Source organism: Urocampus carinirostris, chromosome 19, assembly GCF_059441175.1.
Source record: "Urocampus carinirostris isolate Australia breed hairy pipefish chromosome 19, RoL_Ucar_1.0, whole genome shotgun sequence".
NCBI lineage: Eukaryota > Metazoa > Chordata > Actinopteri > Syngnathiformes > Syngnathidae > Urocampus > Urocampus carinirostris.
The window spans coordinates 18886236-18908437 of record NC_142367.1 but is presented as its reverse complement, the minus strand read 5'-3'; the positions used below and the strand labels follow the sequence as shown (position 1 = coordinate 18908437).

The window sequence follows — 22202 nt, the reverse complement described above, 5'->3', positions numbered from 1 at the left end:
TCCTGTTTCCATGGAAGGGTCATTCATAATCCTACGAATGACGTTTTGTTCATGATGTCTGGAAGTATCTCACTGATACAGCTGCTTTTCACCTCTGCCGCCTTCTTGGTTCCTTGAGTCAGTGAGGAGAAGATTTGTGATTTCACACAGAAAAACATTGTTTCACTGTCTGAATCTGCCCCAGTGGCCTAATGGATAAGGCACTGGCCTCCTAAGCCAGGGATTGTGGGTTCGAGTCCCATCTGGGGTGGACACTTTCATTGCAATGCAGTTTTATGAAAACAATACTTCAAATGATTGAAATGATGATCGACAGTTTCCATAGATGGGTATTTTATTAATTCTATAAATGATGTTTTGTTTATGATGTCTGGAAGTATGTCACTTATACAGCTGCTTTTCACCTCTGCCGCCTTCCTGGTTCCTTGAGTCAGTGAGGAGAAGATCTGTGATTTCACACTACTTGCATCAGCCCCAGTGGCCTAATGGAAAAGGTACTGGGCTCCTAAACCAGGGATTGTGGGATCAATGGCAACACCCCACCTGGGGTGTTGCCATTGAAACTAGACTATTCTATCCAAGTCCAAGAAGTGAGTAGAGATTATATATAGTAATAGAGGACCAAAATAGTAAAAGGAGGGAAATAAGAAAATAAAAAAATAAAATTCCAAAGGCTATGAAATAGGGAGAGGATAAACATCAAATAAGAAAAGTAGAAAAATAAAAACAACATAAAAAAACAATCAATGCAGGGAGAGTACAATGGCAAATGTAGTGGGAAAGAAGTAAAGAGTGTGGGGGGAGAAGGAAAAAAAACCCATGAGAGTAAACAGAGGGAAATCTAATTAGGGAGAGAAAACCGATAAATGGGGCAATAAAAAATAAGGAAAAAACACAAATTTGGAGGGAGAGACGTTGAATAGGCGAAAACTGGTTGCCACCACACTGATACATTATTATAATATTTGTTGTTTTACTTAAAAATTATGACGAATGGTCATATTCTTGTCTAAAAATGCATCTGTTCTAATTGGGTACAAGTTGGAGAAGAAAAAGCGTAGTCTTGGGATTGGCTAGCCATTTGTTGGGAACTGCCCGCTTCCCATTTATACATTTTAACTTTTACACGTCGTGTCTTTATTTTTCTTTAATAGTTTGATATGATGGGCAGCACGGCGGCGCAGTGGTTAGCGCGTGTGCGGCACAGTTCTAATGTCTTGGGAACCTCCTGTGTGGGTTCAAATCCAGCTACCGGACTTCCTGTGCCGAGCTTGTACTTTCTCCCCGTGCTTGCGTGGGTTTCCTCCGGTTTTCTCCCACATTCCAAAGACATGCATCTCAGGTGGATTGGCCGGTCCAAATTGTCCCTAGGTGTGAATGAGCAAACGAGTTGTCTGTCTCTGTGTGCCCTGCGATTGGCTGGCAACCAGTTCAGGGTGTCCCCTGCCCACTGCCCGATGATTGCTGGGATGGGCTCCAGCACCTCCGCGACCCCGTGGATAAGCGGTGCAGCAAATGAGATGAGATGAGTTTGATATGATGAAGAACTGTTTGGTGAGCTTAGAAAAAGCACGTGATCTGATATGATTAAACAAAAATTCTTGTGATTGGTTAGTCGTTCCTCGGGAACCGTCCACTTTCCAGTTGCCTCTAAATGGAGCGGTTTTTTAATCACTTTAACATTTACAAGTGAGATTTTTGTTTTGTTTTTTATTTAAAATAATGACGAATAGTTTAAATTTAGGTCACCTTCTAAAAATGAGAAGTATGGCGATTACACGAGTTCCTCAAATTGTAACCCGCCTACCCTTGTTCCTATTGGCTACGAGTTGCAGAACAAAAATCAAAACGTCTGCTGATTGGCTATCTGTTCCAGGGGGACTCCCCGCTTCCCGGTTGCCTTCAAACGGACCATTCACGCCGCTTTCAAAGTGTCGTCAAAGTTGGAAACCTTGTCCTAAGGGAGTCGAAATGCTTCGCGGGAGCGACCGCATCCTCTTGGTGGCTGCGGCGGTGCTACTCACCGTCATTTCCCCGACTACAACGCGCGAATTCGCCACTTTATCGCACTTGAAGCCGCAAACCAGCGACGAGACCCAAGGCCGAGCTGTAGCCGGGCTTCTCCGGCGGCTATTGGGGCCCCGATCTCTCGAGTTCGTCGTGGTAGTGGACGCCAAACTTTCTAACGACAGCCTGGACGTTTGCGAGCTGAGATCCACGAAAAACAACAAAATCGTCGCCACCGCCAACACTGGAGTCGCCGCTGCATCGGGGATTTACAATTACTTGAAATACTTCTGCAACTGTCACGTGTCGTGGTCCGGTGATCAGTTGGACCTGCCGCGTCCTCTCCCTAAAGTCTCCGGTGTCCTCCGGATTAACACCCAGCACAGGTCGGTCAAGTGACGCAATTTTACCCTCCTGTCACCCGTGGGTACCCACTACTAACGCACTCACGCGTGGGTACTCGATATTCCCACAATATAGTGTACCGTGAACGTCTCTTTATTTTTTGCTACAACGTGGTCTCGTGGCGAATGTTTATGTTGGATTGACGCTCACAAAATCACAATCGATAAAATGGTGTTTTGTAAATATGCTCAAGTCAATATTGTGGGGATTTATGCTACGAGATTAGACATGACACTCCAGGGTAAAGAGTTTCTGGACTGTGAGGAAAAAATAATTAAAAGGTGTATTAAGAATCATAATAATGCAATGATGGATAGCGCCTTGTAAACATAGTGTAATGAAAAAAAATGCAATAACATTTAGTAGAAGCTATTTTAAAAATCCTATATAATTCACAAGGTGTAATATATATTTTGACAAGTTCATAAAATTTTAGAGAAGAAAGATAAATGAAAAAAAAATATTAAGAAACTAGCCTAAGAGTCATTACCCATGCGCGCCGCCATATTTAAAGGGGCTGTGTACTGTGTAATATTTAGTAGGTTACTTCCTAGTAGTATTAATAACATTGTTTTGAATACCAGGCAAAAATACATGAACTCTCAACTTTACTTTTTATATTTAAAATAATCGTAGGTCGAAAATTTTGATTAACTATCCGTACCTGTCAACTTCCAGGGCTCTATGCCCTTACAAACTCGTATTTTCCCTTTCAAAATACAAAATAATCTTACACCATATATATTTTTCAAACGTGTTTATTTATGTAGTTTAATATGTTGTATTCTACATGTGTTTCGTTATATCATATATATATATTGTTAATTAACATTTTGTTTTGAGATACTGAGTTGCTCGACATGAATGAGGTTTTTTATAAAAAAAAAAATCAAAAATTAAGTCGCTTGGACGTTCACTGTAGAAGGAAAAAAATACATGCAAATAAGATTAAGTAGAATAATACATTTCTTATTCAAATTATGAATTAATTTTCTGCATTAAATTATTGTTGGTAATATACTGATTAAAGGGATAACTGCAAACCTGTCTTTTTTTGTTTTCTCATTTTATACTTCCTTTTTTTCTTAACTTCTTCATACAACATAATAATTCGTAATGTAATGCATCAAAGCAAGTGAGCCGTTTAAGAGCCGGCTCTCTTTAATGAGTTGAGCCGAAAAGCCGGTTCTCTAAAAAGAGACGGACTTCCTTTTACTACATCAAACTGCTCGCTTCGTTTGCAATGAAAAAAAAAATGATACAGAGATAGAGGCTACCGCGGTGAACTCGTTTGACTTGATTGATTTGCCATTTCATGATAGTCGGTGTTTACCGGATGGTACCCATAATTGACAAATTTGCGTTTTTCCGTACAAATTTTCTCATATGTCGTACACGTCTTAAAATGCATAATTAACGTACTTTGTACGGCAAAAATGTACAGGTTGACAGGTATGTCTATTGCAGAGTGGAATCCACATTTAGGTCACCGCCATGTTTGTCTGGCGTCCAACCGTCACACTGTGCCCTGTGGAACTGGCTCTCGCTTGTACCAGACAACACAGTGCCATCTAGTGGTCAAACATGACACACCGGGGCTTTCAATTGTAATTAATTACAGTTTTTAGTTACCTGTTGAAAAATGTAATCAGTAGCATAAGCTGAATACCATCATATTCCAAAAATATAACTTGATCACTTTCACTTACTTTTAAATTACTCCAATACCATATATACTAATAAAAGACTGAACGATTAAGTCAAATGAAATGATGAATGATGATGAATCCCCATCCCCTGATCTAAAACCTTCATGAGGGCAAGGAAAAACTCAATAACATGTCAGGTCATGTTAAAATTGTATAGCCCTTAAGCTCAAGGAGTCTCAAAGGGCTGCACAGACTATTGCAAACTACAGACTCTATAAAAACTCAATTGTCAAGGAAGTCTGGGGATAGTATTTGTTGGAATTTAATATCAAAATGTAGCGTTTACAAAATTGTTCGAATAAGTTATCTGACTCCATTAACCAAACACAACCTACATTCACCCAACAATTTATGCGCGCTCGTTTCTTGAGGGAAAAGATGATCAGGAAGCTGACATTTCCCCACGGGGGCAGATTTATTTTCATTAACAATTTAACCAAGTGTACTCCATTGAAAACGACCGAATTAGTGACGTTGGCATCCCTGGGAAGCCTTTTTCTCAAGTACTTTAGCTTTCTCCTATTGGCCATCTTCTCCCTGCAAAATGGCGTGCCGACTCCTCCCATGGGCGCGCAAGAGTCCCGATGTCTGGGGTACTCAAAACAACACCGGGCGCTTCTACGTCATCAGGGCCTTTCTGCGTCTGGATGTGCTGATTATCTTATCAGCTGTACGTCCCGTTCCCGCCGTTCCTGTAAACAACATTTTCCACCAGGGTGCCCTGACCTTGCACCACAGCCCAGTCAGTGAATATCTTTTGCATTAAATGTAATTTGTATTGAATCGTATAAAATCCTTTATAGTCAAATGTATAAAATCTTTCAGATTTAATAAGCATATGCTTCTTCCTACTCCCCTTCGAACATGTACGTTAACATCGTCGGTGTTATTTTTCAATTTGTAGTTTTTTGCTTTTGTCATGTTCGAAATAAAACTCTCATTTATTCCTTCATTCATTGTTGACTGCAGCGGCGACGACTAGGTCTTTTAAAGAGGAGCATTTTGCCTCAAGGACTTGTTTGTAATTAGAGCCGCATCGATTCACCGCAGTTATGTCATGTGCGGACAATCAAAGAGCCGCATGTCATGTCGAGCATGGCAAAGCGTGGCAACCCCGGTCCCGAAAGGACATCAAAAAACGATTCATCGGAGATAAAAAGCATTCAAAAGCTGAATGCAAATGAGCTTTTCTACTTCTAATGGTAAAATCTTAAAAAACTGCCAAAATGCGCTGCTGTGCCTTGCTTTGTATCATGGAAGAGCATTGCTGCTTTCCTACTTGGATTGTCCCTTTCCATAGAAAAACCATGCAAATGCTGTTTGGGGTATAAAAAAATAGGCCACTTTACACATTAGGCCTTTATTTTTTTGGATCATTGTGTATTTTGGTGAAATGTGCAGGCCACTAAGACAGACAAGCATTTTTCACACTCCCTATGTCGTCGTTGCAACTTTCTTGTTCTGTCCAGTGACGTAGAGCAGAGGTGTCAAACTCATTTTCGCTGGGGGCCGCATGCTAGTAAAAGAAAAACTCTGTAGGTTTAAGAGAAAAGAAGAAAGGGGGAGAAAAAGAGAGAGAGAACGATGGAGAGTGAGTGAGAGAAATGGAGAAAAAAAAGATGCAGAAAGACAAGGAAATGAAGAAAGTAAAAAAGAGATCAAACAAATGAGAGAAGAGAAAAAGATGGAGGGAAAATGAGAAAAAAGAAAGCGAGAGAAAGAGAAATACATAGAGAGAGCGTGAGAGAAAAAAGGGAGAAAGAGAGTGAGGGAGAAAGAGAGTAAGAGAAATAAAAAATAATGTATGAGAGAAAGAGAAACGGTGAGCGAAGGTAAGTGAAATAAAGTAGAGGGAGGGAGAGAAAGTAGGTGAAATAAAGTAGAGATTGAGAGAGAGGGGCAAAGAAAGTAAGTGAAATAAAGCAGAGGGAGAGAGAGAGAGAGTAAGTGAAACTAAAGAGAGAAAAGAGACAGGGAGAGAAAGTAAGTAAAATAAAGGAGAGAGAGAGAAGACAGGGAGAGAGAGTAGGTGAAATAAAGTACATTTTCTCTCCTTCACCTTTCTTTTTCTTTACTACTTTGTTTCCCTCCTTCACATTTCTCTTTCAGGTTTTCTTTCTCTCCTTCTCTTTTCTCTATCACGTTTTTTTTCTTTCCTTCACGTTTCTCTATCGCGTTCCTCTTTCTTTCACTTTTCTCTTTCACTTTTTTTCTTTCTCTCTTTCACTTTTCTCTTTCACTTTTATCTTTCTCTCCTTCACGTTTTTCCATCACGTTGTTCTTTCTTTCATTTTTCTTTCACTTTTGTCTTTCCTTCACTTATCTCTATCACTTTTTTCTTTCTCTCCTTTATTTGTTCCGCTCACTTTTTTCTCTCTCCTTCACTTTTCTCTTTTACTTTTTTCTTTCTCTTCTTCACCTTTCTCTTCCACCTTTTTCTTTCTTTACTACTTTCTTTCCCTCCACTTTCTCTCTTTCACTTTTCTCTAAGTCTATGCGCTGCACCTTTTTAAAACGCGGAAAAACAAAGATTGGTATTCCTCCCTTATCTATCAAGCCAGACATCTAGCTAGCTATCGAGCCAGACATCTAGCTAGCTATCGAGCCAGACATCTAGCTAGCTATCGAGCCAGACATCCGGCTAGCTATCGGGCCAGACATCCGGCTAGCTATCGGGCCAGACATCCGGCTAGCTATCGGGCCAGACATCCGGCTAGCTATCGGGCCAGACATCCGGCTAGCTATCGGGCTAGACATATAGCTAGCTATGGAGCTAGACATATAGCTAGCTATGGAGCTAGACATATAGCTAGCTATCGAGCTAGACATGAAATGAAATGAAATGATCTGCATTTATATAGCGCTTTTCAAGTCAATGACTTCCCAAAGCGCTTTACGTTGTGCTTCACATTTCCCAATAGCGGCCTTGATCTGTGCAGCCATGTAAGGCGCTAACCTGCTTATTGGGGGTATTGGGGGTGCAGTGTCTTACCCAAGGACACTTCGACATGTAACACGGACAAGCCGGGATTCGAACCTAGCTCTACCTCCTGAGCTACTGCCGCCCAGACATCTAGCTAGCTATCGAGCTAGGCATCTAGCTAGCTATTGAGCTAGGCATCTATGGAGCTAGACATCTATACAGCTAGCTATCGAGCCGGACATCTAGCTAGCTATCGAGCCGGACATCCAGCTAGCTATCGAGCAGGACATCCAGCTTGCTATCGTGCCGGACATCTATCCAGCTAGCTATCGAGCCGGACATCTATCCGGCTAGGTATCGAGCCGGACATCTATCGGGCTTGCTATCGAGCCGGACGTCCAGCTAGCTATCGAGCCGGACGTCCAGCTAGCTATCGAGCCGGACGTCCAGCTAGCTATCGAGCCGGACGTCCAGCTAGCTATCGAGCCGGGCGTCCAGCTAGCTATCGAGCCAGGCGTCTATTCAGCTAGCTGTCGAGCTAGGCGTCTATCCAGCTAGCTGTCGAGCTAGGCGTCTATCCAGCTAGCTATCGAGCTAGGCGTCTATCCAGCTAGCTATCGAGCTAGGCGTCTATCCAGCTAGCTATCGAGCTAGGCGTCTATCCAGCTAGTTATCGAGCCAGGCGTCTAGCTAGCTATCGAGCCAGGCATCTAGCTAGCTAGTTCGCTATCCGACATTGACAATATAATCGTCATGGAAATTTCCCTCGTGTGCTTACAGGTTCCGCTACTATCAGAACGCCTGCACGGCCAGCTACTCCTCGGTGTGGTGGGATTGGCCTCGCTGGGAGCGAGAAATCGACTGGATGGCGCTCAACGGACTCAACCTGGTCCTGGCCTTCACTGGCCAAGAGGCCATCTGGCAAGAAGTAAAGAAAACCTCAAAATGGCCTCTCATTATCCCCCGCAACGCATCACGGACGGTTTTTTTCTTAGGTTTACCGGGCCCTGGGCTTGAACCAGTCTGAAATCGAAGACTTCTTCACCGGTCCGGCTTTCCTGGCCTGGAACCGAATGGGAAACCTCTTCCGCTTTGGCGGCCCGCTGCCGCAATCATGGCACGTCAACCAGCTGGGTTTGCAGGTCATTCGTGTTCCCTCTTTGTATTTTCTTCGTAATAAGCTTTGCTTCCATGGTTAGCATGTTTTTGCGTCTACCTTTAGCATCTATGCAGAACTTGGGACCCTGAGGAAAAAATACAGTACAGACGCTCCCCTACTTACGACTATTCGACTTAGGTAAAACGGTAGAGACCAACATTTTTTCGGGATGTCGAAAAGTTTGTGCGTGAACATTCTATACCACAGGTGTCAAACAGGCGGCTCACGGGCCAGATCAGGCCCGCTAAGGGATTGAATCCGGCCCGCGAGACAACACTAAGAGAAGTGCAAGAGAAAAACAAGCTGCAGGTTGAAATATGTCAACTTGATGTTGCCAAAGAAAGGTGCCTCGAACAAAGACACTGTACTTGTATTTATTTCTCTCTCTTTCTCTCTTTCTTTATCTTTCTCTCTTTCTCTCTCCCCCCTTTTTCTCCCACTCTTTGTCTTTCTCTTTCTCTCTCTCTCTCTCTCTTTCTCTTTCTCTTTCTCTCTCTCTCTCTCTCTCTCCCCTTTTCTCCCACTCTCTGTGTCTCTCTTCCTACCCTTTGCGCTTTCTTTTCTCTCCTTCTGTCTTTCTATTTCTCTTGTTTCTCACGCTCTCTCTCTCTCTCTCTCCCCTTTTCTCCCACTCTCTGTCTCTCTCTTCCTACCCTATGCGCTTTCTTTTCTCTCCTTCTGTCTTTCTATTTCTCTTGTTTCTCACGCTCTCTCCCTCTCTCTTTCTTTCTTTGTCCCGCCCTCTCTCCTTTTCCCTCCCTCTTTCTCTTGTTTCTTTATCTCTTTTTCTTTCTCTTTATTCTACTAGTCCGGCCCCCGACAGAAAGTTTGTTCTATTTGTGTGGCCCCCAAGTTAAAATGAGTTTGACACCCCTGTTCTATACTGTCTATGTTGTTAGGAAATAGATATGAAAAGGTACCGTTTACCAAATTGTTTGAATTAGTTATCGGACTTCATTAACCAAACACAACCTTCATTCACCTAACAATGTGCGCTTGTTTCTTGATGGGAAAGATGGACAAGAATAGCCGACATTTTCACACGGGGGCAGATTTAATTTCTTAAATATTTTAACTAAGTGAACTCCATCCAGCCTCCTCGGTCTATCTTCTCGCTTCCTTCCCCCGGCCCTCGTTTTTCCCGCAAGCTGGCGTGCCGGCTCCTCCCATGGGCGTCCCAGGAAAACACCCTCGCCTCGATGTCTGAAATGGTCAAAACATCCCCGAGCGTTTATCAAAACAATACCTGAACTTTTACATTTTTATTTTTTAATATCTCGTGCATCCATTTGATATGGTTGGTGTAAAGCGTAAAGAAGAGGTGAGGCGTTTCTTTTGAAATAAAAGCGGAATAAGAAAGCTTGATGCGGTTGAGGAAATGGTTGGATTGCTTTTATCTGCCACTTTCTAACTTGGGGAGGAACTCTTGAAGCCCATCTTCCAAAAGTAAATTAAAATTAACTTTATATATCTTTATTGAGCATATTATTTCCTGAAATGTTTATTTTTTAGTACAAAACAATACAGGTTACTTATACAAGCCTTAAACATACTCATATAAACCTTAAACATACAAAATATAGCACAGAAGCAACTTACGAAAAAATTCAACTTAGGAACGATTGTTCGTAATCAGGGCAGCGTCTGTCCCCCAAAAAATGTAGTATTTTATTGTACGAACTCTGAATCTTTATGAAGCGCATGTGATTCTGGACTGGAGCAAGAGTGGGAAGTAGTTAAACCAACAGCATATCGGCATATTAACGACATAATGGACGAACAAGTCTCAATTTTAAAAGTTTTTCGGCCCACAAACTGTTTTTTTGATAGTGGGGGAAAATGTCATAAAGTACAAACATCCGATTTTCGCCATATCACCAGGGTCTACTTTATGTCCAATACAGCAACTTTAGTTTATAGAAAATAAAATCTGGATTTAAATAAATCTGTTTTAATGGGAATATATTAGACATGCAACTTCAGTTTCTGATTGCTACAGGCATCTTCTTCTTACTACTTTTCAAATTCAGGCCAAACCCAGCCGGCGGGTTTTGGGCTAAACCTGGCCTGGCCCAACTTCATCTAAAAACCCATGTTTAGATTTAGTTAGTGTTTTTAATAGCAACCAACGTCCGAATTTAGCCTAAAATTAGTCATTGTATTGAAGTTACGAATGCTCTTCCCGCTGAGATTCGATCGGCAATGTTGAGGATGATGTCGGTGTGTTGTCCGTGCAACCGTTGAGACTTCTTCAGCTTAAGGGCGTCCCAAATAAACAAAACTTGACTTCAATTAGTGTGGTCCAAATTTACACCCCAAAAGTTAATCATTTTAACGTCTTCAAAATGGCTTCTATTTTTCACCTTTCAACCATTTTTCATCAGCTTTTTTTTGTTGAAAAAGAATACCTGGATGTTTATTGTTTTTGTCTTGTCTTTGCCAGTTGAAAATTCTGGAGCGGATGAGATCATTCGGGATGATGCCAGTATTGCCCGCCTTCTCTGGGAACATCCCCAAGGGGATCCTCAGGTCAGAACTTTTCACCACTTTCCTCAGAACTCTGAGATAATTTGAGTTATTTAAAGGGACACTGTGTAATAATAGACCAGCAGATGTTGCTGTATTGTGTAGTGCAAGCGAAAACAAGAATACAAATTGGAGACTCTTAAGAGCACCATTTTTCTTTTCATTTTTTTGCCCATTCTTCTTGACGTTGGATTTTGGGCTAAGTTGGGCTTAGTCCTAGACATGGTTTATACTAAAAATAGATCTCTAAACTATTCACCGTTTTAAAATGAGTTTCGCAATTCCCACCTTGGAAAAAATGTCTTTTGGGTGGTGTTATTTTGGGCTAAATGCGGTTTGGTCCATTTTAGGCATGGATTAGTTCTTTTATTGATTCCTAAAATTGGGTTGTGGTTAGCCTGTCCAATGGAGACCAAATTGTTGTGCATAAGTAGTAGTCGTGTTTCGAAATTTTACCCTAAAATGATAGTCTTTTCAGTGTTTTAATTTTCACTTTTCAACCCAATAAAGACGTCTTTTGGACGTTGAATCATGGGCTAAATCTGCTTTAGTCTGTTTTGGACTGGATTTTTTAAAAAAATGTCGTTTTTACCTCATCTAATGACCAATGACGTGTAAATGTCATTTTTATCAACGTTTTTAAAATACTTTCACTTTTCAACCTTAAAGATATCTTTTGGACGTTGGAAACTGGGCTACATCTGGCCTGGTCTATTATAGACATGATTAAATCCCAAAAATAGATGACTATCATTGGGTTGTGTTTAACCTATCGAATGTGGACCAAATTTTCCCCCCAAAAGGTCGTCAATGTCTTTAAAGATATTTTACCTTCTAAACCTAATCAAAACATCTTTTGCTCCATTGGTCCATTTTAGACATAAAACAAGATACTGGAAAAAAGATAAAGCCGGGGTAGCTCACCTAAGTCATCTTGCAGCCATCACATTCAATAATAATACGCAACCATGGTCCTCTTACATCCGTGAGTGTAGTAAATCCAACCGTGTGAAATATTTACCTACTCTAAAACGCGCAATAATGCCGACAAATAAAAGAAAAATCCGCCCAGGAGCATCTCTGCATCAATGGACGTTGCTTGTTCTTAGTTGTCCGTTTAGCCCTATAATTCCGATTTACAAATTCAGATTAGTAAAAAACGGTTTTCTCCATGCCGTAGAGCAACCTAACTTGTGATTCACATCTTTTTCGACCAATTGCAAGCTTTGTTTTGCCCCGCTTTGACCTATATGAGACTGTAAATGTTTAAAAGGACCCGCTTCCTTTACCTCCAAATTTCAGCCAATAGTGACCGATTCAAATGATGATTGACACATTGGGGGAAAATCGAGTCGGCTGCTGCTTGCCTTAGTTGCGAGACCTTGCTACTCAATATTGATCAATATATAAGGCGCACTGTATTATAAGGCGCATGGTCAGCTTTTGAAAAAAAATTAAAAAAGGTTTTAGGTGCGCCTTATAGTGTGGAAAATACGGTAATTTTATCTCTTTCTGAATACTTCTCCAGAAATGTAATATCTGTGGGCCATACCAGAAAATATGAGTGAAGCCCCTCACCCTTCCACAGTTCCGCCAACATAAATCCAATATATTTTTATATTTTGAAGTGATAGAGGTAACACAATTTTACTTTCCATTCAAACTCCCTCCATGTCGGACTGCTGGTTGTTGTGTGTCCCTCTTCCAAAGTTTTCTCCCAAACGTCGTCTTTTATCATTACATTAGCTTCCAGGTACCATTATCCCTTAAGCTCCATCACATCATTACTGAGATCTATCTGCAAAGCTTTATACATTTGAGATTGATTGTCCCTTTGAGTATGATATTACCAATTCCTCCCCTTTAGTTGTCTCATTACACAATTTCCCCTATTCATCATGTTGCAAATATTTATAAAAATCATTTTTAGGCAGGTCAAATTCTTGTGGAATTAGTTTAAAAGATTCTAATACCTGTCCTTCAACATCCATCCTTTTTGTGACCGTTATTCAAATCCAACATCCATAACCCAAGGTTTGAAATCTGGGCTTTTTGCTACTTTCCTAACCCGACTCACAGACATTGATGTTTTTGATTTAGTTTTGTTATTGTTGATTGCTTTGATAGTTCCCTTAATCCATTCAATCTGGAGTTTTAACTTCTTCCACCTCGCTACTAATATGAATTGCACAGGCATATTTGGACAAGACCGCTGCTCCAATTTTTAACCTTTAACCTATTTTTTAGATTTTAACCGAGTAAAGTAAAGTAAGTGTTCATTTTACCTCTGAAAAGTGATGGGTCCCGGGGACTCGCATGCTCAAAAATCTATGGGTCCCAACAGAGATCTATGGCTCCCCAAAATTTAGTGTGCTCCATGCCCTTACAAACTGTCGTATTTTTCCTTACAAAATACAAAAAAATCTTACACCACTTTTTTTCAAACATGTTTATTTATGTAGCTTAACATGTTATATTGTACATGTTTCCTTATATCATATATATTGTTAATGAACATTTTGTTGTGAGACACTGAGTTGCTCGACATGAATGAGGTTTTTTATGAAAACAGTTCAAAAATAAGGTCGCTTGGACGTTCACTGTAGAAGGAAAAAGTACATGCTAATATAATTAAGAAATGAAATGAAATGATCGGCATTTATATAGCGCTTTTCAAGTCAAGACTTAAAAGTAATCAAATTAAAGTAACCCTACCCAACCCTGAACAGAAGCTTTTTGTTGTTGTTGTTTTAAATGTAAAGTTGTCTGCAATTTACTGCAAGTGGGGAAAGATCTAAGAAAGAATAGTTTGTGTTTATTTAGTCAATGAAATAACGTCTCATCTCATCTCATCAGCTGCACCGCTTATCCTCAGTAGGGTCGCGGGGGTGCTGGAGCCCATCCCAGCAATCATCGGGCAGTGGGCAGGGGACACCCTGAACTGGTTGCCAGCCAATCGCAGGGCACACGGGGACAGACAACTCACTCGCTCAGTCACACCTAGGGACAATTTGGACCGGCCAATTCACCTGAAATGCATGTCTTTGGAATGTGGGAGGAAACCGGAGTGCCCGGAGGAAACCCACACAAGCACGGGGAGAACATGCAAACTCCGCACAGTAAAGCCGGGAGCGGGATTTGACGTGTTTACACAAATGATCTTTGTTTTTATTCTAAATAGTCTGCATTGCTGTAAGTAAATATGTGCCATATTTGTTAGATGGTAAATGGTAAATGGTCTGCATTTATATAGCGCTTTTCAAGTCAATGAAGACCTCCCAAAGCGCTTTACAATGTGCTTCACACTTACCCATTCACACACACACTCACACACCAATAGCGGCCGTGCAGCCATGTAAGGCGCTAACTTGCTTATTGAGGGCATTAGGGGTTCAGTGTCTTACCCAAGGACACTTCGACATGTAACACGGAAGAGTCGGGAATCGAACTGCGATCTCTTGATCCCAAGACGAGCGCTCTACCTCCTGAGCTAACGTCGCCCCTAAGTAAAATAATACATTTTCTTATTCAACTTATGAATTCATTTTCTGCATTAAATTATTGTTGGTAATATACTGATTAATAGCGATCACCACAAACCTGTCTTTTTTCATTTTCTCCTTTTATACTTCCTTTTTTTCTTCACTTCTTTATACAACATCAGAATTCGTAATATAATGCATCAAAGCAAGTGAGCCGTTTGACTCTTTAATGAGTTGAGCCGAAAAATCCGGTTCTCTAAAAAGAGACGGACTTTCACTACACAACTTGAACTGGAGATCAGCGTGCAGACGAAAACTCGAACCGCGAGACCAAAACAACAATGGCGGATCTGCCTGACGAAAAGTTTGGAGTGCGGTAAATCTTTGTTAAAAAATGATAATGACGATTTGGTGTCAAAAAGTTGCGTCCTTTTAACGTTTTTCACCGACCAGCTCTTTTGCCCGTATATCGAGTAAAAGAGATTGTATCCCGGCTCTCCTCTTTCGTAATAAAGGTTGCACCCCGAGGCCAACGTGAGCCGCCTGTCGCCTTGGGCTCATTTCAACTGCAGCTGGACTTGCGCGTACATGCTGGAGCCCGGCGACCCGCTCTTCCTGCGCATCGGCTCCCTCTACCTGTCGGAGGTCATCAAGCAGTTCGGGACGGACCACGTGTACAACACGGACCCCTACAACGAGATGATCCCGCCTTCCTCGGACCCCGCCTACCTGTCGTCCGTCAGCCGGGCCATTTTCGCCACCATGACTGCCGGTGAGTTTTGGCTTTATCGTCGGGGATGAATTTTTAGAAATGTTTTGAGTGGTTTATGCATGATGGCTGGAGTAAGTATTATATAGCGACCCCTAGTGGTGTAAAATAACACAATCTGTTTTAAGAAAAACACTACTGATTTAAAGGATAAAAAGAAACTAAATATGAATAAAATTATGACTCACAACACATAGTAAGCTTTCTCTCCTGGCTTTGATCTCCGGCAAAACTAATTTTATTCATATCTAGTTTCTTTTGTCTTTTATTAGCATATTTGGTATTGGAGTAATCCGAAAGTATTTAAAAGTAATGCAGTTAAAGTAACCCCACCCAACCCTGTTTGGCAACCATCTTCTACGGATTCCCGAATGTCGATTTTGCGAAGTAGCTTGTTATTTTACCACCTAACTGTGACTTGATTTTCACGGCTGAGCCCAGCGTGTTATGGTCAGAGTCCCGTCATTCAGAAATCTTCCCCTTTTGCCACCGTTTCCTTCTCTAGCCGCTCACATCAGCCATATGCTCCGGCTGCTGTTAAATTTGATTTGCTCAAAGCTGCATGTCACAAGCTATAGTTAGCTGTTCTGAGCAAGGATCTATGACTGTTTAAGTGACAATTTGTGGAAATTCACCATTAGGTGTCGCTGTTTCATTGAATACACTTAAAAGCACCACTAAGATAAGTTAACTTGGCAAAATTGTCTTTTGTGTGCGCATGTAGTTAGAAAATAGTGGCAAAACATGTCAACTTCTCTCAAGGTTATCTTGAGCCTTGTAATAAAGAAGTTTTAGTCTAACACGAATTTTTTAAAAATTGATGTTTATTTGATAGTATGCATGTTTTAATTTCTATATTAATTTAAATCATGGGTCACCAACCTTCTTGATTCTTTGTTACGGATTAGCGCAAAAGGCTACCAGTTTAATGGGCAATTTTAATTACAGTAATAATATTTTTTTTTTTTTTCGAGGACCCTTTCAGGATACCCTCGGTTGCTGTACATGGAATATAAAACAATGATTTTTAAAAATAAATACAGACAATAAATACAAAAATTAAAAAATTAAAAATGACTATGCTGTTATTGCCCTTATGGGTTAAAGTAAGCTCAGTAAGCCACTAAACCACCACGCCAGTTAAAAATCTAATTTCCTAGAAAATCGCAATGATTTTCCTGACTGGGAAGCCGTTTTCAGAACCTGTTCCCCGGCTACTCTGGAGCTCTTTTTCTTGTGTAAATATTGTGTAAATTATAACCTCTATCTTCTTTGTTCCTTTATCTTGTTTGTTTTCTTTTATCCTCACTGTTAAATGTGAAACTGGAGTGCAATTTCGTTGTCACAATATGTTCAACCCATTTTGTAACAATGACAATAAAGGTATACAGTGGAACCTCACTAGATCGCGGTTCCACTTTTGCGGGTTCAGAGCTTCGCGGGTCTAAAAAAATATACCTTACCTTGTGGACACTCTTATTGTGAAGGGGAGGGGGAGGCCCTAACACAATGCTTAGTGATTGCCGCTTCGCTCAAGCCCCCCCCCTCCTTCAACTCCTCCCACCTCACCCCCTTCTTATGTGGCGCTCAGTTTATCAAGGAGGGAACTCGGCGACGCGACGTAAGTATAATCTCTTCTGTCACATTTCATCTCAAGTTTGACTTTATTATACCAAAAGCGAGCGGTTGTTTGTACTACCTACACACGGCTAATTGTGTGTGGTTTCGTGTATTTGTTGTAAAAGCCGTTCGATGCCGCTAGCTAAAGTATGTTGTTATTGTCAGAAGGTAGCTCTTTCACTTTCATTAAAATGAACACAGGCCATTTTTTTAACTGTTGTTTCCCAAAACGCTTCACAAATACTCATCAAATATCACATTTTCACTGTTGTTATTTTCAATATGTAACCGGTAGTGTTAACAAGCCAAAAAAACTGCGATGGCTGCATGTGGTTGAGAGCGGTTATTACAATCATACTAAATGGTTCGTAGTGGTTTCGCCGCAGTCCTATTCCGTGTAAATTGATTATGTAAGACATGGCTACACTTGTGGGTCATGTTTTGGTACATTCAGTTCCAGTGTGAAGAGTTCTGGATGAGTCACCCAATAACTCCTTGCCATCATGCCAGCGACCACTTCGGTTTAATGGCGGGGGGGTGTACTGTATACCTGTATACATTTTTTAAAGCATTTTTGAAGGGGCGCCGCTACTTCGCGGATTGTCTCGGTCCCCATTAACCCAGATAATCGAGGGATTACTGTATTCTATTCTATTCCATTCTTTCTCTTAAGGGGCCGCCTGGTGCCCGCAGGCACAACGTTGGTTACCACTGATTGAAATCAATGGAGTTTCTTTTCATGAAGGGATTCTTGCAACACTAGAGGTCGCTATCGTTTTCACTTCAGTTTTTACCCTTTTTTGGGTTAATTTGGGACCTGACTTGAAATTATTTTTTCTTGTCTGAACATTTTCACCGGTCAAGTTTATTTGAAGTAAATGTTTAATAAATGGGATTGACGTTAAAAAACGATAATTTCGTTTTTGTGAACCTTAACCTCCCCTGTGCTTGCCGCAAGTGGCTCGGTTCACACATTTACTGCCACTATATCCCTTAATGATCTTTCTGTCTGGGTTGGCAATGGGTGAGTAAACTTGTTTTTTTATTTTTTTATTTAGTACAATGAATCGTCCCAATTTGGAGACCAGCAGCCGACCCGCTGCGTTCCGAAATGTGGCCCGCTTCAAAAACTCCCCGCTGAGCCTATTTCTCGTTCTGATTTCTCATGTCTCCGCCCCCCTAGTGGACCCGCAGGGTTGGGAAGGGTTACTTTAACTGGATGACTTTCAATTACTTTTGGATTACTCCAATACCAAAAATGCTAAAAAAGACAAAAGCAACTAAATATGAATAAAATGAGTAAATTTTGTGCAGGCTTGGGGAGTAACGGAATACATGGAACGGCAAAAATGATGTTAGCAAGCTGTTTGGATTTCTTTTCATTTTGTTTCTGTCGCATTTTATGTTAGTTTTGCCGGAGATCAAAGCCAGGAGAGAAAGCTTACCACCTGTTGTGAGTCATAATTTTATTCCTATTTAGTTTCTTTTGTCTTTTATTAGCATATTTGGTATTGGAGTTATCCAAAAGTAATTAAAAGTCATCCAGTTAAAGTAACCCAACCCTGCCCGCAGGCCATTTGGCTGATGCAGGGCTGGCTGTTCTTCAGGTTGTGTTCAAAATATTTTTTTAACCTCAATTTGGGGATTCTTTTTAAAAAATAGCTTCGTTCTGACATTATATTATGAATATAATACACTTAGTGTGTAACTCATACCTGTGTTGAGCGTCTGTCACGCAGAGTGAGGCACGCAATTCTCCCGCCTCATGGCAGAGGGCAATAGTGAGACCAATTTTCTTCTTTTTTTGATTTAGTACAATGAGTCGTCCCAATTTAGAGACCGGCAGCCGACCTGCTGCTTTCCAAAACGTGGCCCGCTTCAAAAACTCTCCGCTGAGCCCATTTCTCATTCTGATTTCTCATGTCTCTGCCCCTCAGTGGACCCGCAGGCCATTTGGCTGATGCAGGGCTGGCTCTTCTTCAGCGCGGCGGCGTTCTGGAAGCCGGCCCAGATCCGGGCCCTGCTCCACGGCGTGCCCACGGGCCGCATGGTGGTGCTGGACCTCTTCGCGGAGACGGAGCCGATTTTCTCAACCACCGAGTCCTTCTACGGCCAACCCTTCATCTGGTGCATGCTGCACAACTTCGGCGGCAACAGCGGTCTCTTCGGAACGGTGGAAAGCGTCAACGCCGGGCCCTTTGGCGCCCGGCGCTTCCCCAACTCCACGGCGGTCGGCGTGGGCATGGCCCCGGAGGGCATCGAGCAGAACCCGGCCGTGTACGAGCTGATGAGCGAGCTGGCCTGGCGCAAGGAACCGGTCCGGTTGCTCAAGTGGGTTTCCTTGTACGCCGCGAGGCGCTACGGCGCGCCGCACGAGGGTTTGGCGGCCGCTTGGCGCCTCCTCTTCGCCAGCGTCTACAACTGCACCGTGCCGCACTACCGGAACCACAACCACAGCCCGTTGGTGCGCCGGCCCTCCTTCCGCATGCAAACCGACCTCTGGTTCAATCCGGTTCACTTGTTCCAGGCTTGGAAACTCATGATGGAGGCGGCGCCGGCGTTCATGTCCAAACCCACCTTCCGCCACGATCTGGTGGACGTCACCCGGGAAGTCTTACAGGTGCTGACCACGCGCTTCTACCTGGACATCACCGAGGCCTTCCGGAAGCAAAAGATGCCGGACCTGCTCACCTCGGCGGGGGTTCTGGTCTACGATCTCCTCCCGGAACTGGACCGCTTGCTGAGTAGCAACGAAGACTTCCTTCTGGGGAAGTGGTTGGCGAGCGCCCGTTCCCTGGCGTTGGACCCGAGCGAGGCGCGGCTCTACGATTTCAACGCCAGGAACCAGGTGACCCTGTGGGGTCCTGAAGGCGAAATCAGAGACTACGCCAACAAGGAGTGGGCGGGGCTGGTGGAGGACTACTACGCCCAACGTTGGGGGCTTTTCGCGCAAACCTTGGTGGAGTGTCTGGAGAGCGGGCAGCCCTTCAAGCAGGACGCCTTCAACCAGGCCGCTTCCCAGCTGGAGAAGGGTTTCCTCGACAATGGCCGCAAGTACCCCACCCGACCGCGGGGGGACACCTATGAGATTTCGCGCAGGATTTTCCTCAAGTATTACCCGCTGGCTTTGAAAACCTTCCAAAAGCCTTCCTGATCCTGCTCCAGGTAAAAAAAACTCATTCGCAAACTGGAACATGTTATTTGTGTGCTGCATATGAGAGGAGCAAGACCAATTATCAGGTTCACGTTGTCCTGGTGGCCACTAGAAGCTCCACTAAGTCGGCTTTGGTTCAGAAGGTGTGTACCAGCACCGGCTCACTGATAAGCAAACGTTTGTATTTGTTCTTTTCACCATTAGACACAATTGCCGTGACAACCGTTTTGTAAAAGTAGAGAATGTCAAATCACTTCAAAGTTGCGTCGTTTAAGGTCTCCTGGAATAATTGAAAGTAGATTATTATCTTATGTGTTAACGGAGTTCAAAGAGTCCTAATTTATTACCCACCGCGCCCGTTCGGGAGGGAACACATTAGGTAGGAGGAATTGGGAGTGTCGGAGCGCGAGTTCATGCTCATCACCACTGTTTTTGTTTGTATTCTTAGTATAGTACGAAAATGGTGAAAGTAAGAAAAGTCCCTTTCAAGTACAGTCGAAAACGCCAACCCCCAAAAAGATGAAAAAAAGTTTGCTTGAGCGAGTCTAAAAAATCCACATACTCGCACATGCAACATAAGTAGCTTGACAGGAAGCTGCAATGATAACGCAAGCCAGGAGATGGCGTCAGCGTGTAAAAAGTGTCAAAATTCTGTACGGATCAAGCAGTGACGTGCAGTCAGGGGAAGCACACACATAAAACGTGTAAATATGAAATTAAAAACATGGTTGTATTCAAAATAATTTTTTAACCTCACAATTTGGGGATTCTTTTTAAAAATAGCTTGATTCTCACATTAAATTATGAATATAATACACTTAGTTTGTAACTCATTCCTGTGTTGTCTGCCACACAGAGTGAGGCACGCAATTCTCCCGCCTCATGGCAGAGGGCAATAGTGAGACCATTTTGTGCAATCAGTGATATTTATGAGCAAGATAGTAGCCATCCAGTAGTTTTTTTTACCTATCTGTTGATGCTTTTATTCAAAAAGAGCAGCACATAGACTTATTTTTTAGGTTAAGGTAGCATAACAAAACATTCTGCTTTCCTGCTCTGCCAATCCAATTATGAATAAGACGCAAGTACGTTTATTTGAAAATCTGACTGTGCCTAACCAGACAAAAACCTATCTGCACGTCACTGCATTAAAGGGCCTTTTATTTTAATTTGGTGGAGACTGTACTCACCTATAGGCAGGGTTGGGTAGGGTTACTTTAACTGGATTACTTTCAATTACTTTTGGATTACTCCAATACCAAATATGCTAATAAAAGACAAAAGAAACTAAATATGAATAAAATTACAAAATTTTGTGCAGGCTTGGGGAGTAACGGAATACATGGAACAGCAAAAACGATGTTGGCAAGCTGTTTGGATTTATTTTCTTTTTGTTTGTCGCATTTTATGTTCGTTTTGCCGGAGATCAAAGCCAGGAGAGAAAGCTTACCACGTGTTGTGAGTCATCATTTGATTCCTATTTAGTTTCTTTTGTCTTTTATTAGCATATTTGGTATTGGAGTAACCCAAAAGTAATTGAAAGTAATCCAGTTAAAGTAACCCTACCCAACCCTGCCTATAGGCACTGAAATCAATCGTGTTATGAGCGTTGAATGACTAGAAACGAGGTCGGAAGTTGAGTTGGCGCAAAAATGTGCTGGAATCTTTGCAAACGGGTGATTGGAGCGAAACACTACCTTAACTGTGTTTTTAGTGCCGATTTGGCATTTTTCCAAGGAACACTGGCCCACATACCTGATCAAGTTGCACTAGTTAGCCGCTAGAGGGTGCTAGAATCGCTTTAACGGATCCCAACTTGCCTTTTTACAACACGAGGGGCTTTTTAACGTGCCTTTGAGTCTTAACTGTGTGTCAAATGATCGAAATTTGGATTTCACATGAGCACTTTGATGGATATTTCAGATGTTCAAACTGGGTTTTGGGTGTACAATTTTTTTGGGGAGGGTTTGTGTATGGAAAACACTGATATATTACGTTTTTCTATCTAAACGTGTACAGTATTCAATTTCTTAAAGGGACAGTGTGTGTTATTTAGCACCTCTTAAGTTGTTACCAGACATGTGAGTCTCAGGGGGGGGCATATCAAATGCTGGATGGGAGGGGGCACACAACTATTATTACCCCTTCCAGATTTTTGTTTCCGCTTGTGATTGGTCAATAAGCCTTTTTTCCATGGATTCTGTGTTGAATTTAAATATGTAGAGTATATAAAAGTGTCAGAACCACAACAGGCGGAGGACCCAGACGCGTAACGTTTACTCACAAGTTCATTGAGATATAGAGGAAAACAAACGCCAGCGATCCGGCGCTCGCTGGACGAGGGAAGCAAGCTGCTCACGGGATCAGAATGCGGAAGTGGATCTTCCCGGAGTGGGAGATTGTAGCGTGGTCAAACGAGCAAAATGTGTCGATAGCCAGTGCGGGAGA

At 42.2% G+C, this 22202-nt stretch overlaps 1 protein-coding gene and 1 non-coding gene across 3 annotated transcripts in view; both read left to right on the top strand.

The window, feature by feature from the left end:
• The first annotated feature begins 177 nt into the window (after positions 1-177).
• On the top strand, positions 178-250 carry trnar-ccu (transfer RNA arginine (anticodon CCU)). The gene has a single exon. It is a non-coding gene; the product is annotated as a tRNA-Arg (tRNA).
• A 1642-nt stretch (positions 251-1892) lies between these two features.
• The window catches only part of naglu (N-acetylglucosaminidase, alpha), a 28225-nt gene continuing 7915 nt past the window's right edge, over positions 1893-22202 (top strand). Inside the window, exons 1-6 of one of the 2 annotated variants that reach the window (XM_088323466.1) lie at positions 1893-2393; positions 7825-7972; positions 8040-8186; positions 10647-10732; positions 14727-14983; positions 18538-19765. In XM_088323466.1, the coding sequence (XP_088179592.1) occupies positions 1972-2393; positions 7825-7972; positions 8040-8186; positions 10647-10732; positions 14727-14983; positions 18538-19754 (2277 nt within the window). In that variant the 5' untranslated portion in view covers positions 1893-1971 and the 3' untranslated portion in view covers positions 19755-19765. Of the gene's footprint in view, positions 2394-7824; positions 7973-8039; positions 8187-10646; positions 10733-14726; positions 14984-18537; positions 20916-22202 lie in introns of those variants that run through there. The other variant, XM_088323465.1, reaches the window with a different exon arrangement.